The following is an 18,773-nucleotide window of genomic DNA, read 5'->3' on the forward strand; positions in this document are numbered from 1 at the left end:
GACATTAAAACAAAGAGCTTGAGGAGCTGGAAAAGAAATCAGCGAGTGAAGATGCTAAATGGATGACAGCAATACTAGGAGTTCAATGGCTATGGAGACTTCCTCTACTTGTGCCTGTATGTATCTCAGCCTCTGTAAATTAGCATGAGAATAAAACATCTTGCTAATACTGACCTAAAGCATGTCAGTCCTTTGCTTTCACTAACTCTGGCTACTAAAAAGGAACCATTCAGGAACCTGATGTTCACCACAAGACTAGTGCAGGGTGAGGTGAAGGTGAGCGAGGAGCAGAGATGATCTGTCGGGTTAGTTTAACTTCTCTCTAATACCGCTCTGTCTATTTTGGGCATCTGCTTGTCATGATGGAATGTCAAGGCCATAAAGTATCAGTGCCCTTGAGAAGCTGAAGAGCATTCTTGTCCCCAACTCTTAAAGCTGTCTCTTTTTTTTTTCACTCATTTTAACTTTTTCCCCCCGAACTCTCTCCCCCTCCCCCTCTTCCTTATTCCAGCAGTAAATTTAAAGTGGAACACAGGTGTAGGAGATGACACCCATGGGAGAGATAACATTTGGGAACATTCCTGAAGTTAAAAAAAGATTATTTTTTTTCCTGATACTCTTGATCTGGGGAACTGTGTAATTGCTTGGTTTCATGGCTTTGCGTTTGTCTCCTGAACCATACACTCTCTTCAATATCTCTTACATCACTTCTAGCTAATCTTCATCTTATAATTTAAAACAAGAGATTATATTCCCTGCTACTTTTTATTTATTTATATCCTTCCATTCTACCCATCTTCAAGAAGAATGTAGAAGAATGAAAGGCATGATGAGAAAAAAAGGTGCAACATTATATTTTCCAGGGCCCCAAATAAAAACCACATGACACCCCAGGCTGTAGGACCTGATTACAAAAGGATGAAATCTTCTCTTCTACATCTGGGAAAAACATTTACTGCATGGTACTGATAGATTTACAAGTCCCAGGATCAAACCCGATCTCAAGCACATAGCAATTAGGAGAAAAATGAATAGACAAGCAGTAACAGAAGAGAGGCCTATGCTCTCGTGGCACTCAAAAAGGCCACTGTTTCAAGCAAATTCAACCAAGACAATGGTCCTCAGGAAATTGGCAAATCGTACATATTTACTCAAGTTTTTGGTGGTTACACAGGGCCGATGCAGAATACGTCACTTCAGAGTTTGTGCTACATAAGCCATCCAAAACAGACGCCTGAGGAAGAAAATGCTTGGAAGCGTCAGCATCACTCGGATCCACCACTAAATACAAGCAGCCAATGAGAACAAGGAAGGATTACCAATGTTACAATTAAACAGTAATCAATTCATCACAACAAAATTGGAGGACCTTGGGGGGATTGAATAACTTCATTCATCAGTAGCAAAAATCAATGAATTAATCAATGAATTAATAAAGCCATGTTCAATAGATATAGCCTCTGCAAGCCTAATTCTACTGTAAATCATTCATTGTTTTGAATAAGCCTTCATTCAACAAACAGGAAACCCAGCTGGTTATGTTAATACATAAAGAGCTGTCAAACATACAGTACTGTATGTAGTATTTGTGATATATGTAGTACCTCCAAACGAGTAATTCATTCATCTTCTTGACCGCTTAGTCCATTACCGGGGCGTGGGTCAGCAGTCAACGGGCAAGGGGCAGGGTACATCCTGGACAAGCCACCAGCTGCGTTCATTGCAGGGCCACACAGACAGACAATCATTCACACACACACCTACGGACAATTTAGTGTAACCATTTCACCTCATTCGCATGTTTTTGTTGGTGGGAGGAAGCCGGAGAACCCAGAGAGAACCCACTCAGACACGGGGAGAACATGCAAACTCCTCACAGAAAGGCCGCCAAGTCAGATTTGAACCCGTGACCTTCTTGCTGTGAGGCAGCAGCGCTAGCCACTGCGCCACCATGCTGCCCAGCTTCCAAACTAAAGTATGTATGTATGTAAAATAAGACTACTGCTTCTAAAATGGTGTTTAACTACTAAAGCATCCTTTTGGGCCTACAATGGAGGATTTACAAAGCAAGAGGAATATAACAACAACTACAACCACATAATGTATCTGCCCCATGTCAAACCAGAACAGAATAGGGGTCCCTCTGTGCTCATCCTGGTACCTAGACCTGCTTGCCTTCTTGTATCTCAACACCCTACCTTGCATTCATGCACAGCCACAGTGTACACAGACATCACAGCTGAGCAGTTCTGTGGCCCTGACTACTTGGAGGCCATTAATCTGGCAGCTTAGCCACTGATGTATTGATGGCACAGAGCCGGTAAAACTGGCCGCCTCACGTTCATTCACCCTTCAGCCCAGCAGCTACACAGATTCACAGAGCCAGAGATCTGGTCTCATTAAAGCACTGTTCACCTGTCAACTGCCCGAGCCAGTGTTTCAGGTGCCGTGGATAAAGGTCACTACAGGTAATGAACAGTTGGGCAAAAACAACTCAATCCTGTCTGTGTTGGTGTTCATGAAATAGAATTGTTTACTTTCAAATGCTGTGATATTCAGGCTCCATGGCAACTGATTTTACTACAGTTTAACTACCAAATAAATAATGCATTCAAGGGAAATTGCGGAAGCCACTGATAATTACAGGCTGGACAGAAGACAAGACAGAAGCAGGAAGATCCTTAGTATAATTTAGAGTAGATACAGACTCACTGCAGGACAGAAATGTCCTCTAAATAATAAACTATGTGCAAAAAAAGCAAAAAAAACTTCAAAACAGAATATCTCTGTTTCGCCTTTTGTTAGAATTACAAAACAAAGATGAATTCAATGATGTATTGGGAATCACTCCAGACTTCCCTCCTGTATGGTTTTATGTGATGGAACATACAATAATTTATCGCCGTCATGATAGCACATCTAGCACAGGAACTATTCTCTGTATTACACTATCCATTCCGACTCTGGCACAACCACTGAAGAACAGCTGAGAAAAGACCAGGTTCCTCCATCCAAGCGGAATTCACCCTTTTTAGTTTGTTTGTTTTCCTCTACTTCTTTAAGGTAGCATGTGCTTACAGTCAGCAGCAGCAGCTGTGTTTCGGGTCAACGCCTGATCCTTTCCCCCAGCCTTCTCAAGGGGTGGGAGCAAGACAAGTTGTGAAATTCCTGCACAATGCCAGACATTCAAGTCTTCTAGCCCGCCTAACTTCCCTGACGAGGCTCACACGCCATCAACCCCTATTTTTGGGGTGTGCCACTCCTTCCATGTTCTGCTCACCTGTCAGGGTGACAGTGGGAAGACACCGAAGTTTGACACCCTGCCGGCAACTACTGACACTCAGGGTATAACCAGCCTCCAGGATAAAGACTGCTGACTGGAGCGGTGTTACAGGCACCCATACACAATTTTAATTACTCCTTAGTGGGAAGTTAAGGCTTTGATAACATGCACATCACTTGTACTGAATCTTATTATGAAAACTTCTCTGTGAGCGATTAAAATGATACATTTCATGAGTGTGTATGTTGTCATTTGCTGGCACTTTAGATTAGTAGTGTGTGTGTGCGTGTGTGTGTGTGCGTTCACACGCTTGTGCATGTGAAAGGAGAAAATGGGCTGTCTCCCAGGATGTGCAGCGAGCGCTTTATTAGAGCGATAGTACCAGTAAATCAGAGCTCAGCTCTTCCTGGAACTGCTGCAACCTTTCCCACTGAGCACTATTACTGAACAATCATAGGCTAGCCATGATAATTAGCAGAGTATCTATCCTTCCAACCCTCCTGTCGCCCTCCCAACCCCTGTGCTTGTTTCCCCATCTCCGTCCTACCCCTCCTCTTCTCAGAACTATCCGATAGGTAAGTGGGCAAGGCCAGGCAGCCGTTAGATGTCAATTCACAAGACATCTCTCAATACCTTCTGCAATTCCCATCTTGATGATAGTCAGTGTGACAATTTGGGTATATTAATCTGACCACAGGATGAGACCACCATTGCATATCAAGCACAACTGGGAAATCCTGGACGGGAATTCATCAACCGGCCAACTGTGCATCAACAGTTTCAGCAACAAGAATTTGTAACTATTCTTGACTTAAAATTAGCCACAGTCTCATTTAGCCTGACTGAATCCTGTGCAAACTAAAATCTAATTCAGAATTTCATTTGACTGCAATGCCACTATATTTTTCATGAGCTGCAAAACAGATGGATTATATTTGCGGTTGTGCACCAACTGCAAACTGCTGTCAGAGAACTGGACAGTCCTCGGCTCTGCTGAAACGGAGAATCAGTGATGTACCTTAATGCATTTTACAATCTCAAATCTAATCCCTTACACGACTACTTCTTCTCTTATTTTACATTGTGATTATTTGGCATCTGCAGAAGGTAGACATTTTATTTCCTCGCTATTCGCTGATTCATAGGAATAAATAGAGCAAAATAAAAGCAGTAACTACATCCACTATGCAGATGTATGCGGTTTGGTTAATAGGCCAGCTACTCGACTCCACCTAACTCTGTTAGTTCGTTAAAAATGCATATCTTAAAATCTAAAGTCCTTTTTTTCTCATTGGCAAAGAAACACATAGTGCCCCTGTGTCAGGCAGAAAGAGAAATAGTTGAAAAGTTTGTACAGTTATGTGTAGAGGGGGTCAAGGACAGATGATGGGGGGGTGTCAGGACTTTGATGGTTAAAGATTTCCTGTCTGATAGTGACGGCACTTTCTCCCTTTCTTTCTATGGTAAAGCGGCATCTGGAGTGGATTTTGCGCGAGCAGACACCGAAGAACATGATTACACTCAGCTAACTGCGCTCTAAACTGATTATGCATGTGCCAAGCTAATGGACTACATTTGCAAGAGGAAAAATAACATCCAATCAATCTCAATTACCGCCTATTGCACCAACCCTTGAGACAAGGAAGGTAGTCAGCCAACCCCCGCTCCCCCATGCTCCTCCCCTTTCCAACAACCCTTGACTGGAACCTGAGGCCCATCGCCAGGCCTGGTTAGGCCCCACCCCTTTGTGCCCAGCCAGTGAAGCCGGGGCCTAAGAGCAGGATTAGTTCCACTCATCTCACCTCTGCACCAACACATAGCCAAGCCCGGAGGCACACTGCTGCAATACAACAGCGATCATATTCACATATCATGCGCAGGGCTAACTGTAAACCGAGAATGCAAGATGAGGGTGTTTTTCAAGAGGAAGTGAGTCTCAGGGCAGAGCTACATAATCTGAAAACACACGGTATGCAAACTAACATTTGGATATATGGATATTGCGATGGAACCCATCTGTTTGCGCTTAGGAGTGACCATTCTTGGAACAGATTGGTGACCATCATGGTATCATCACATCCACTAAAAACCCTATCATCCATGGAAAAAAAAGGTGAAAGTCAGCTTCAGAGCAGCAGAGGAGTGTGTTGGCAGAACACACAGCGATCATAATGGGTATCTTTCAACTGAGGACAAAGTACACAGGAAAAGGCCGCATCACCCCCTGCTGTGTGGTGGTTCATGTGGTCAGGATGACTTGCTGGATCTTTCTGTGGTCTTTTGGAACATTCCAATACATGGGGTGGTGGGGGTGATATTTTTAGAAAGCCCTAATATGGGCCGCATACCACAGACTCTCAAATTATCCCATCGAGCTTAGCCCTCAGTTTAAACCTTCCTTTTTAATTCCAGTAATTACAGGCTGAAATTTATATGGAGCTGTGCACACAAAGGGCCTGTTTAATGCAAACCAGTTTGATTTGGGTGAAGTGTCCCAAGCATCTCCCACATCATACGGTCTGTTTATGCTGACTTGATGATTTATTTTCTCTCCAAAAAAGGTTAAAAATGGTGCTATTTGCATCAGATTTCCTTGGGAGGGAATAAATGAATACTGATTTTCCTTTTTCCATCTTTGCATAGTATAACCAAGCATTAGTTGAGCCAGCGCTGCCAAAGGCTCACAAACACGTTCTTGTTGTCTGTTAAACACATTTATGGGTCATAAAACATTGTAATGATATGTAGCAAATGATGGACACCCTTTTTTCTTTTGACTGACATCTGAGATGACATGAACTGCAGTGGTATAAGGCTGGGATGGCAGGTCATTTCTGGACAAATGCACACAATCTTTCTTGGAAGATCAATTGGTTATATATATATATATATATATATATATATATATATATAAAAAGGCAGCCATCTTAAGAAGCTTAAGTCATAAAAATGATCATGCCTGGATGTGTTGTACATATTTAATCCCCCGGCGCCTCAGTAGCGACATGACACATGTCCAAGAGACAGATAGGAAAAGCGCATATTTGCTTTGGCCTTTAGAGCTCAATAAGCAAACAGGATAGAAGAGCAAAAAGACGACGCGTTCTAAGTTGTAACAATCCTGTGAGACAAACCTTTCTCTAAATGTACAAGGAAGTGCCTGAGCAGCAGAACCTCTATTTGATCTAATGTGGGTCAGTGAGTCCTGCATGCCATCAGGAGAGGATGACCAGAGTCTGGGAAAGAATAACGGGACCTTGCTATGCTGTCTAATACCTGACTCATACATATGCTGATGTTGTGTATTTGTCTGCATCTATAAATATACTGAACATCTGAAAAACATCTGAAAACTGAGCATCATATTGCTTGTACTTCAAGAAGTCAAAGAGTTAACATGTCAAACTGTACATTATCCTCTCAATACCTCCTTTGTCCCTTAACAGATGATCTAGATACCCTGCATCGCGCCTTCCTTTTTCACAAACACACTGAACATTGATTTCTGCATTTTGCTGATATTTAGGCACAAAGGCTTCATGTAAAGGAAACACAGTGTATCCTTGAGGATTTTTTACACCGTCAGCCTTTTTGAGGACTCTTAAACTGACCTCTTTTACTTAGTTTTCATGTGAACAAATACAACACGTTTCAAGTACCACATTTTTCACATACTTTTACTAGAACTGTTTGAATCGTCTTTTTCCTTTTTTTAAAGTCAAACACTTAAAAATGACATTACAAATAAAGGCACATTGAAGTGTTGCATTCTGCTCGTGTGTATTGAACGGAGACTTTCAGGGAGCACTACAGTGTGAGTCGGTGATTATATATGTCTTGTGATCTATTTGATGTGCGTGTCCTTGTGCAGTTATGCCAGTTTGGGTTAAGAGCAGAGTGGCCGAGGCTGCAGACACAGTGGATAGGTACCCAAGTTGTATCAGGCCTGTTAGATTTATGGCCATTTGTTCAGAGAGTGTTCATCCATTGGCTATTATGGAATGATTAGAGGAGAAGGTGAAGCTCCAAGTCCAGCAAAAATCAATACGGCTGTCGAGAACGATTCAGCATTTCCCGCTCTGAGGAGTATTAGCACCAAACCTCTGTCTCCCTGCACTTCTTCATTCGTCTCCAAGTGATTCACCCCTATGCCTCCAAACCAGATTCCACCTGCCATGCTGTTCTCGTGGCAGCTGCGTGGCCCTGCTTCCATATGACTACTGGAAGGCAGGCCGGATATTTCTATGAGAACTAAGGCTCCAGAGCAGGAGAAAACTCAATACCAATCGCGTATAACCCATATCATTTTGAACCAAACATCAGATTCAAAGTAATTAAATACATCTGGAATTCACCAGACTAACATAAGTGAGAGTGAGTTTTTTTATTTCTTCAGCTATCAATTTTCCTCATTGCCCCTAGTTCCAGCGGAAACGCTGATTATTGGAGCCTGTACGGGCCAAGTTCTGCAGATACCGATTGTAAATGTCTTGTCAACGCTGATTAATCGGCCAAATTGATTAATCGTTACACCTCTACTGTGGGCAACCTTCGAAAATTTACTGTGACCAGGATGTGCATGAAGTATCTTCAGAAAGTACAGTGAGAATTAACATATTTTATACTTTCTCACAAATGTAGAAATAACTTTTTGTAGATGCAAATATACTCCATGCAGCATACTCACTTACACACTACTATACTCATTAACAAAGATTACCACAGTCTCCAACACAATTCCCCTCGTGAAAATAATCATTCTCTCCCATACACATACTTAAACACAAGTATAAATGTATGTTATATACCTATTATGCTGTAAATGTATGAGCACAAGCATTTCTGAGTGCATGCCACTGCGTACTAATGAGAATGACAGTCACTTTTTTTAAATGTGTCTGTGTGTTACAGTAATTGCGATGTGTGTGACAGTCAAGGACTGTGCATGTACGTGGGTTTTTGATGCATGTGTGGGAATAGTTGCGTTCGTATGTATTTATTGTAATGTGTGAGTGAGAAAGTATAAAACATGGCCTCTCATAATTAACAATCCATTTCGCTATTTGTGTAAAAGTTCAGTGAGGAGATAAATCCTCCCAAATATGACAGATCTTATTTTAGCACCAAATTAGGGAGAAAGTACAGACAATAAAAAAAAACAGGAGACGTTGGCTTTGTGTGTGATAAAGTGTGACTTTGTTGTCATGAATATCTCTGCTGCTGTATACAGTATTTACACAGGTTGTGTATATATATACACAGTAATGATGTGTATATAGTAAATACACAACCATGACAGTTAAGTGAAAGGCGTGATCAAAAAAGCTTGAGGAACACTAACCTTGTAGAGTTTGAGGCTAGCCTCGTGGCGGGAATTGACAGTGTGCATCCTCAGCTTCTCCAGGCTGTTCGTGTAATAGTCGCAGGCATTGCACTTCAGGTGCACTGGATTGCCTATAGCCACACATTTCAGGCGCCATTCATTGCCTTTACCCCCATCTTTAATGTGGGCCACAAGCTGGTACTTTTGCACATGCTTGTCTGTCTTGCAGTGCAGCTGGAAGTTGGCCTTGAGCTGAGTGGTGTAGTGGCACAACTTGCACTGGTGAGAGTCTCCCACCACAGCACGCCACTCCTCCTCGGGTAGGCTGCGTTCAGCTCCCATATGCATGCCCAGCACATCCAGGTTGTCAGTGGTGAAGCGGTTGCACACAGCACACTGGAAGAGCTTGAGGGAGGGATCGCTGGTTTGTGACAGACTTTCTCCAAGGGTCATCAGTTCTTCAGACACCAACTGTCCACCGCCCAGCCGCACATCCATGGGAATCTCACCACCCACTAAAATGCACAGGGCAACACAAAGAGTGGCAAAAAGGAGGAAGGAAATTATAAAAGAAAGTGTGTAGATTGTTGCATGCATTCATAAAATTATAACACTTGTGTTATGTTCAAAGTTTACATACAGTCTCAATTATAGTTCAGTGTTCAGAAATATCTTCTTTTCTTTTAAATTTACTCCAGTACATGCACAATGTCATTATTATTATTATTACTGTTATTATTGTATTTGATAGAGAGAAAATACTTTTTCAGAGTAAGTCATATCCATCCTCATCATAGATAAAATATCAGGTAAAGTAAAGCTGCTTAACTAAACATGGTGAACTAATAAACTTCAGAGGCCATGAGCTCTGCAGAAAAAGTTAATTTATCATTGCTGAAGAACTAAGGCGTCAAAGATTACTGTAAATCAAACCCAATGGCCTTAAGTAATAGTATTAAACATTAACTTCTCTGCAAGGATTCTTCTGGTTCTTTTAGTCCAGATTGCCTCTAAATCAATATGGACAAAAAACAGATTAACTCTGCCTGGTACCGAGTCTAAATGGTAGAATGGGGGGGGGGGGGGGGTACAGCAAGCATATGTCACATGATGCCAACCAGAGAACCAACGTCTGTACAGTGTGGGAAGGGAAACTTTAAATTACATTGCAAAAGATTATGAGGTATGGGTAGATTTTTGCCTTTGCTTGCTGATCTTTAATCTTTTACTGCCCGGGCTGAGCATGTAGGCTTGACCCTACCTGGCTCTATAATAAATTAGACCCAGCAGCTCCTTTTTATTTATTACTGCTGTATGCAGCCGGCTCTTGTACTTTTCTCCATTACCCAAGTTTTTATAGCCAGGAGGGGGAGACCTGAGAGAAGCCCTCTGAAATCATTCACAGACACAGCTCCCCAATCATGACTCTCTCGCACCGAGATGCACATTCAAACCAAGTCGCTATTCTGGCCCTGTATTTTAGCAAACCCTGCCTGTCCCATATTATTATGTTTATGTGTTAATAGATGTATTAGAATTCAAGATACAATTAAACTAATAATGATTCCACATAAAATAAATGGCTATGATGATTATTAGATTTTTTTGTGTGAACAAGAAGAATTTCTATTGCTATTACGAGAGACAAAATGGAACTCACCCAGACTAGGGGCCAGGGCCGCCATGTTGGGATCCAGGTGAAAGCTCCCCATCAGGAACTGGGCCTCAGCCCCCGCTGGATCGATCTTGAGGCTTGGTGGAAGGCTCATGTTTTGTGTCAGGTAATATTGGTAGAGCTCTGCCTCAGAGGGAGAGGGCATTGCTCCTAAGCCAAGTCGGCCATGTTGCATCTGAGTCACATTCTGCTGGAGAAGCATCATGTTGTGCATATGCTTCTCACTGGTCATGTGGATACGCAGGTTCCGTGCCACATTGGTCTCGTAATCACATACTTCACACCGCCAAGTTGGTTTGCTCTTCGGCTTGGTTGGAGAGGGGGCCCCACACGGCCCGGCCATATGGCTGGAGGACTGTGTAGGATGGTGGTGGGGAGGATGGTGGCTACTGGCCTGGGTCACAGACGGGACAGATACCACTCCTCCTGGGGTATGGCCAAACACCTGATCCTGCGCAGAGGCAATGGAGCCACCATTCTGCAGTGTCTGCATGTTGTTCAGGTGCTTGTCCGACTGCATGTGGATGCTTAGGTTGCCCTTTGTGGTGGTAGAGTAGTTACACACCTACAAAATATTGGACATTTTCTTTTGAATTGCAATAAATTGCCCACACATTGTTATTAAATAAATATTTACATTGTACGTAAGACTAAACGGTTCAACAATGCAACAACACAATCAACAACATTAATTAAACCATTTCAAATATTGCCACAATGCCACCCTTCCTCGTTACATACCTCACACCGGAAGGGCTTGTATCCACAGGTGTAACTTTCTCCACGAGCCAGACGAGGGTGGCTCTGACCGCTGTTGCAGTACAGACAGGTGTCTCCAGATTCTGGGTGTTTTTCTTTCATGTGGGCCTCCAACGTCTGCTGGTACTTGTAATGCCAGTTGCATTTTGGACACTTCAGTGTCTTGCATGAGTTCCGCGAATGCATCATGGTCATGTGACCACCCAAGGAGCGAGAGGAACCCAGAACAGTGTCACATTTAGGGCATTCTACCCCACTTCCTCCACTGCCACCAGGCCCATGGTTCTGTGAACACTCGCCTGTTCCCGTTATGTCACAGGAACTTCCTGGGAGAGAGTGGAGGTGGCCATGAGATGGAGGGTGGAGGTGATGATGCAGGTGATGCATGTGGTGATGGGACAGAAGGGATCCATTTTCCTCTTCTACCTCTGCCTGGCAATCATTTGGTTCTGAAGCTGTGGCACTATCTCGATTTGCACTTTCATCAGCAGCAGCATTGGAGGACAGAGGTGAGGAGGAAGTGCGACCAGAATCTTCCTCGCTCCTTCTGACGGCAGCTGCCGTCATTGCCATGGGAACAGGGGGGCCTTGGCAATTAAAGCTCAGAGCGAGCTCTGAGGTCTTCCCTCCATTATCTGAAGTGGAACTCTCTTTATTGACAGAGGAGGAAGTGGAAGCAGAGACTTTGATGTTAAGAGTGGAATTGACTGCAGAGGTGCAGGCAGAAGGCTGGAGAGCGCTACTAGGCATTGATAAAGAAGATTTGGAAATGCTTTGGTTTGAGACAGCTGGTTCCCCCGCTTCACACCTGCTGCTGCTACTGTTACCACCACAGGCCATTGCAGTGCTTTTTGTATCCATTCCATCTTCTTCCTCCCTTAATAACACTTCCTCTTCTTCTTCTGAGCCCCTCTTTCTCAATAGGTTCAACTTGCTTTCATGTGTAGCAGAGTCCCCATCTTTTCCAGTGCATTCCATCTCTTTCCCAGCAGGCTCCTCTGTTCTCCTTCCCTGTTTGTGTAGGGCACTGGAGTCTTTGGCAGAGCCTGAGGATGAGGTAAGAGTGGATGCATTTAGGATGCTCAGCCCTCCAAGAGAGAGGACTGAACTTAGTGGGGAGTGTTGCTGCTGTTGCTGGAGGCCAGAGTCAGAGTCTTTGTTAAGGAGAGTCTCATTGCCCCTGCTGCTGTTTCCAGGCTCCAGATGTACGCCACTAAATGTGCCATAAAAGCTCTGGCCAGAATTAAGGGGGAGCAGGGTAGATGGCAGAGGAGTGCTCTTAGTTTTTGGTTCCAGAAAACTGATGAGAGGCTCTTTATCCTTCCCAATGCCCTGGATGATGGCAGATGCATGTTTGTCCCCTAGCAGCTGCCGCTCATCCTCACACAATGTCATGCGGTGATCATGGACAGCATGAGTGGCAAAGGAACGTGCATAGCCAAAGGACAGCTTGCAGAGAAAACACATGAGAATGGGCTTACCCTTGCCATATAGGGCTAGCCCATCAAATTTGGAGAAATCCACATTGTTGGGAACATCTTTGGATACACTGGACTTCTTGGCAGACCCATCACTGTTTAGGTAATCCTTGTTAGTTTTGTGCCGCACATCGAAGACACGGAAACTGTGCAGGACAGGGCTGAAGCCTGTCATGGTTGAGGTATTGGGAAATCCTTGGTCTGAATTGCCAAACCACTTCCCGAAGGAGGAGGCTATGTGGAAAGTGTTGATGATCTGTGGGTAGACAGAGGATGAAGTCCCAGCAGGTTCCCCTGGTTTTCCCCCACCAGTAAGAGAGTTTGTGGGAAGCAGGCCAGGTACCATGCCCCCACCACTTTGGATCAACTGACTGAGGCTCTCTACAATGTAGGCTGAGCCATCTGGTTGGTAGACTATCTCTCCAGCAAGGTTCTCCACATCACTAATGTCCTCTTCCTCTTCCTCTTCTCCTTCCTCACTCCCACTCTCTGGCACTCCCTGCTGTTGTGTTGGCTGATGTCGCAAAAGAGTGGGCATGCCCCCTCCGCCTGAAGCCATTGCCACCCCAGAAAAGGGTTGAAGACTTGGGAAACAGCTGTCAATCTCCATTTCATCTAAATCTTCAGATTCTTCCTCTTCTTCACAGCTCACTCCCTCTCGTTCCTCTTCTTCAAGACCCTCTCTTCTATGAAGCAGCTGGACTGGAGCAGTCTTTTCACGGTGGGCCTGGGGCGATATCTGTTTTGGCTGCTGCTGCTGCTTGGCCAGTAGTTCTCTCACTCCGCCGTGAGCTGCACTGGCGTTCTCGAGTTGAGAAGAGTAGGGAGCAGATAGAGACAGGGGGTCGAGGGAAGGGGCCTGATTGGCGCAAGGGACCTGTGAGCTTGAGTGATCTTTCCAGGGCTGTGATGGTTGCTGCTGCTGGGAGGAGCTGAGCCCATCATCTGTCCCAGAAACCACAGGAGACTCACAGCTGTCCATGCTGATGCCTACATGAGGCGTTCATCGCATCCAGGCCTGCAGAGAAACAATTAGAGTATAATTGGTTATTTTTGTATTTACATATTTCCAACACACACACACACGCACACACAACTTATGTTCAAGTACTTGCTTAAATGGCAATGTCAATGCCCAGAAGTAAAAGGGACAAACATGTGTGTGTTCAGCCAGTTGTTATGTTTTCATATTTCTGCTAAATGGCCAAGATTAGATAACTTGATCCAGGAATAAATGCCACTTTTACCATTTCACAATGACAAAAGGTAGATGTAGAGTGAGTGTATGTACAGGAACCATAGGAAAGAAGAGAAAACGATCAAATCTCTAGCACATTTTTGGGTTAGATAGAAAACTCTGAATTATGATTGGAAAAGTGACAACATGCTCATTATGCTATATGTACTAGCTACTTAAACACAATACCTGAGACAGGCACTAATAAGCCGTCTATGATTCATCTTCCTGACATGTCAGGAAGGTACCATCTTTTATCTTCACCTTCCAAACAACACCCCAAATCTTATATTCCACAAATCCTACATCCGTTTTTAATTAATGTGCAGTCAGAAAAAAAAGGAGGAACAGGGAAACTTTGTGGATCAAATGGATTCCTTGTGAGATAATTAGACAGCGAGAAGCAGCCTACGAGCACATTGTACATTTGCATAACTGGAGAGAGACAGGGGGATAATATCAAAAGGAAATTCTTAACAGTGTCACCATTTTTACTCCAATTACAAGTTGTGTACATATAATAATATAATACATAATAATTATTGTTATAGATGTATAAACTCTAATAAGAACCATACAAGGGAATATTTTACAAGTACCTAAAATATATATGCTGGGTTGAGACTTTACTGCAGCTGTGTTTAGATTTTGCAACCAATAACCTCTAAACTCCTGTTTCTAACACTCCAGCCATGCTCAGCCACTAAAATAATAAATGGGAGCTGAGCAATTGAGAGCTGGCCATGCCCCGAGCATCCGAGAAGCCCAACACAAGCTGCAATTTAGTGCACAGAAGAGATAAAATGATAGAAGATACTGCTGAGCTAATATTTTTATTAAAGGGATGCAGCCAACATTGATTAAAGGGGGCAATCGGGCTGAAACCAATAACTCTGTGCTGCCCTTTAACCTACCAGCATTGAATATTACATGAGCAAAGTTTCCCGGCACCAAGCTCAATCCCTTGTCTTGCCTGATTAGCACATTCACTGCTTGCGCTTGATTTATTTACTTATTTACTTACGGATGCAAATTTCAGCTGTGATCAGAATGGAGTCTACCCCCACTTCGTACCGTGTTAACCACTGAGGGAGAGGAGAGATTGATAAGGTCTGTCTGCTCCTTCATGAATGTCTGATGAAGCTCGCCTCTCACACAAAATACCCGAGACCTCTCCATCGCTCTACATTCAAACCTTGAAAAAAAATGCACTTTCGTGCCCTTCAGAAAAAACAACAGTCAAAGGAGAATATTGTGGGCAAAGTAATAATAAAGAAAGAACGCCTGCAATGACATTGATACTGTGGTATTTATTGTCATAAATATAAAAAGCAATTTTTTCCATTAGGGTATACCTGTATACTACAGATGCTAACCGTCATGCTCTACTTGCTTTGCATATAAAATGAAAAATATCGGACTGGCCGCCTTATTAACAAGATTGCCTTATATGTCCAGACATGATTTAGAGATAGCTGACAAATTGAGTGAGGGGATACCAGCCGTGCTGGTCAGTATTTATTAACCGCTCCATTAATAAAAATCCATGAGCTCAACAGTGATTTCACACAAATGGACTGAGAGCAGCAAGAGTAATGCAAGAAGGGAATATTCCGTATGTCTATAGACAAATAAGTGCTTTTTCATGCTGAAACCACATTGATAAACTACACAAAATGAAACAAGGAAAAGCAAAAGCCAAAAATGCAAATTGTCGAGAAGATTGGCAACATATCCAGGAAAACATCTCCACATATCTGTGTGAAAATAGAGGGCTTCACGCTTTGTTCTATTCCATCGGCCCCGCCTCCAGATTCCAATGCCTGTCCCAACCAGGCCAGGGAAGAGTGGACCCACATGAGCAACTAGTAATTAAAGCTGTTAGTTAAAATAACCTCTAAAGTTCTGTCCTCTAGTCTTTGCATAGCCTGTACTGTACTGGATATCAGTACAGTACTCACAGATATGTATCCATTCCTATTACTGCTCTAATATACCTGAAGTAATTCACGGTGGACAGGATAACACCATAACTCTTGATCAGTGCTGGAGCTCCAAGTTCACAAGATGTGTCCACTGCATGCAGAAAACAGGATTGTCATTTAAAATTAAGATGGTGTAATTCAATAACCTGCAGTGGTTACTGATGAGCAATGGGACTGTCTGGAGTCGGCAAGTCAAAGATGGGCCAACTGATAGAACACTGCTTTTCTCTCGGAGGTCTGCCTGGCTCAGTGACACCTGTTTAAAGCAGGAAAAGCTTTAATCTCTGGGAGGCACTAAACAAGTCCGGGAAACAGACAAAGAGACGCGGTCGAAGAAGAGGGGAAGTGGAGGAGGCTTGTGTCTCGATGTGCTGACTGTGTTAATAACCACAAATCAAAATGATTGAGCAGCCCACTGAAGGTGACTGCTGCTGAGTGGTATCCCATTAAAATGGAAAATGAATATGTAGGCAACTTATTCTGGTTTTTATACTTTCACTAGTACTGATGGTACAAAACAGCCATGTCTGCCATGGCCTCTGGCCTTGTGTTATTTTTCAATTTGAGCCCACGAGGTTGACAATAAGTAAGCTGTATGCAGCCAAAACAAGCCCCTCTTTGACAATGTGAGATAATCAGAGGAAAGAAAGGGCTGGATTCCTGAGCTGATCTGATCATGTCAATGTGCAGATCCTGATTTCAGAACTCTCACTCCTGTTGTCACCTGCCTTCAAAGGCGCCATGCCAGTGGCCAAGTGCTCTTGCATCCCCCTCCCCAATATGTACCGAAAAATGTAAAAGTATTATACACTCTTATTGACAATTATGGGTTATGGGTTAGTTATGGGTCCATTCGTTTGGTTGGATTTACTTGCCATCTGAAGAAGGAATTAAAGGCTAAGGAACCATCTGATTATAAGCATGCCTGATCACCAATCTAACATAGAGGGGCATAGAGGGTTTCCTGAAGGAATTAGTTTTGACTCAGTCCTAACAATAAATACTGATGGGCTGTTGGCCTGATGGAGGTGGAGCCTTAGCCCTTTCTCTTAATTTAATATAATATAATAATAATATGCATTACCAGTGAGGGAACACCTTCTTAAGATGAACAAAAAAAAAAAAACACTATTTCTTATAGACAACCTCAACTCCAGCCCTGATTTCAGTTGTCCCTCAGCCATGTTGCCTGTGTGTGTCTGGTCTCTGAGCCCTCACAGAGCCTGGCCAGCCACCGCAGGGTAAGGGGTGCTGATTGGAAAATCAATGGCAAAATGCTAAGCAAGTTACAGGAATATATCGGAAGGAAGGGTTCTTATTGATAAAGCCTTTGATTTTGCACCAGGGACATACTCATTGAAAAGGGGAACCATTGTAGTCCTCAGGCACAAGGAGGGAAGCATTTATCTAGATTTGCTCCAATTAAGCAACAATAAAGGCATGCATGCATTGGACTCACACCAAGTCCATTTTAGTGCCTGACATGACTTAGTAAATTCCAGTTTAAATATTGTGCCGTTGCACTCCGCTGTAATTAGCCTCTTTCTCTATTGCCTACTCTGTCAAATGTAGCCTGTACCTAATATAGTAGCCTAAACATGTATTGTACAAATATGGTCGGGTCTATGGAATCAAACATAGACACATTACATAATGTACTTACAGTCAAAATAAAGTATCAAAAATCAACAAATGATCATCAGCTAATAATTTAATGAAGCTTTATCTATACTTTTTTTTATTAAATAAGTTACTTTGATTGTCTGAAAGGGAAAAATAAAAATGTATCTTATGATGTCCAAAGTTGTTGTGACTTTATCATGGGATTTGTCACCCAAAACTATGGACAAGATATTATTAATAATGTTCTCTTTGATAGAAAACACTGCAATGTATTGTGTGCTACAAATATTCTATTTACTATCCTGCTAATGCAGACATAAGGGTGCTACAGTATTGCTCCAACTGCAGGAGGCAAAAAGTCACCTCAGGTCGATGGCACTCAGCCTGCAAACAGGGCTTCCCGTAAAATCAATGATCTTCAGTAGGAGCTATCATTCTGTGGAACAGAAATAACTGTGGCTGTGTTGAGTCTGAGGCGTGGAGGAGCAGTGCCGTGTGTTTACATGAGCGTGTGAGAGCGGTGGGGGCTGCATGGTCGCTGGCATGTCTGGGAGTATTTCTCAGAGATAGCAGAACAGAGGCATGCAGCCTCTGTTATGTTACAGCCCAAACCCAGAAGCATCAGGTGCTATAAAGACCAGGCTACGAATCATGGACTTCATTCATTGTGTTTTGTGTGACTACTTTATGCATGAAACTTGTACTGTAACAGTCTTGCAGCATTCAATTTTAATAAAGCGCTGGCCATAAAAAAAAAACTAAACTTATCAACTCATCTTATCAATTGCCTCCTTTTTTAATAGATTTGAAACAGATCCATTTAAAACGATTTTATGCTTGACACAACGCCATGTAAAATCTGTCAATCCACTCCATGTTGCTGCAGCGCAGAACTGCATGCGACTCAAAAAACAGGGCAGTCTGATTAACCGATCTGGTTGGAGCTAAGCTAACTTCCAAAACGCTCCATAGGGGATTTATACATGGCACTAGAGTGTTCCCCCAGTTTTGAAGGGTGTGATTGGAACAGCATGCTTGTGTAATAAGATGTGGTTAATTAGCTGTGTGTTAATTACTGGGTTCGGCAGGGTGTTGGTAAAAGACATGGTGGGGTGGCAAGGCAAAGGGAGGCACAGCAGGAATATCCCAGTCTCCTGCCAATTAGCAACCAGCATGGGGGGGGGGGGGCTTCGGCAATACAGTAGGAGTACAAATGTGAGGAGGCTCATATAATTTCACTGTAATCTCAGCACAGAAGAAGGGATAAAATAAACCCTATTTAAATATGCATCCTGTACATGGACTAGGACTATTCAAATAGATCTACAGGATAGTGGAAAAAACTAACATTCAAATATTAGCATTTTCTTTGATAATGCAATTAGAAAACTAAAAACAGGTGGCTTGAAG

General features: G+C 43.0%; 1 protein-coding gene across 1 annotated transcript in view; it reads right to left on the bottom strand.

Moving 5' to 3' along the window:
* zfhx3b (zinc finger homeobox 3b) overlaps nt 1-13,500 on the bottom strand; it is a 77,354-nt gene extending 63,854 nt beyond the window's left edge. The window contains exons 1-3 of the mRNA XM_068760350.1: nt 11,023-13,500; nt 10,267-10,846; nt 8,625-9,121 (exon numbers count right to left, since the gene is read on the bottom strand). Coding sequence (XP_068616451.1) covers nt 8,625-9,121; nt 10,267-10,846; nt 11,023-13,500 — 3,555 coding nt within the window. The remainder of the gene's footprint in view (nt 1-8,624; nt 9,122-10,266; nt 10,847-11,022) is intronic.
* Nucleotides 13,501-18,773: the final 5,273 nt, after the last annotated feature.

This window comes from Brachionichthys hirsutus, chromosome 1 (assembly GCF_040956055.1).
Source record: "Brachionichthys hirsutus isolate HB-005 chromosome 1, CSIRO-AGI_Bhir_v1, whole genome shotgun sequence".
NCBI lineage: Eukaryota > Metazoa > Chordata > Actinopteri > Lophiiformes > Brachionichthyidae > Brachionichthys > Brachionichthys hirsutus.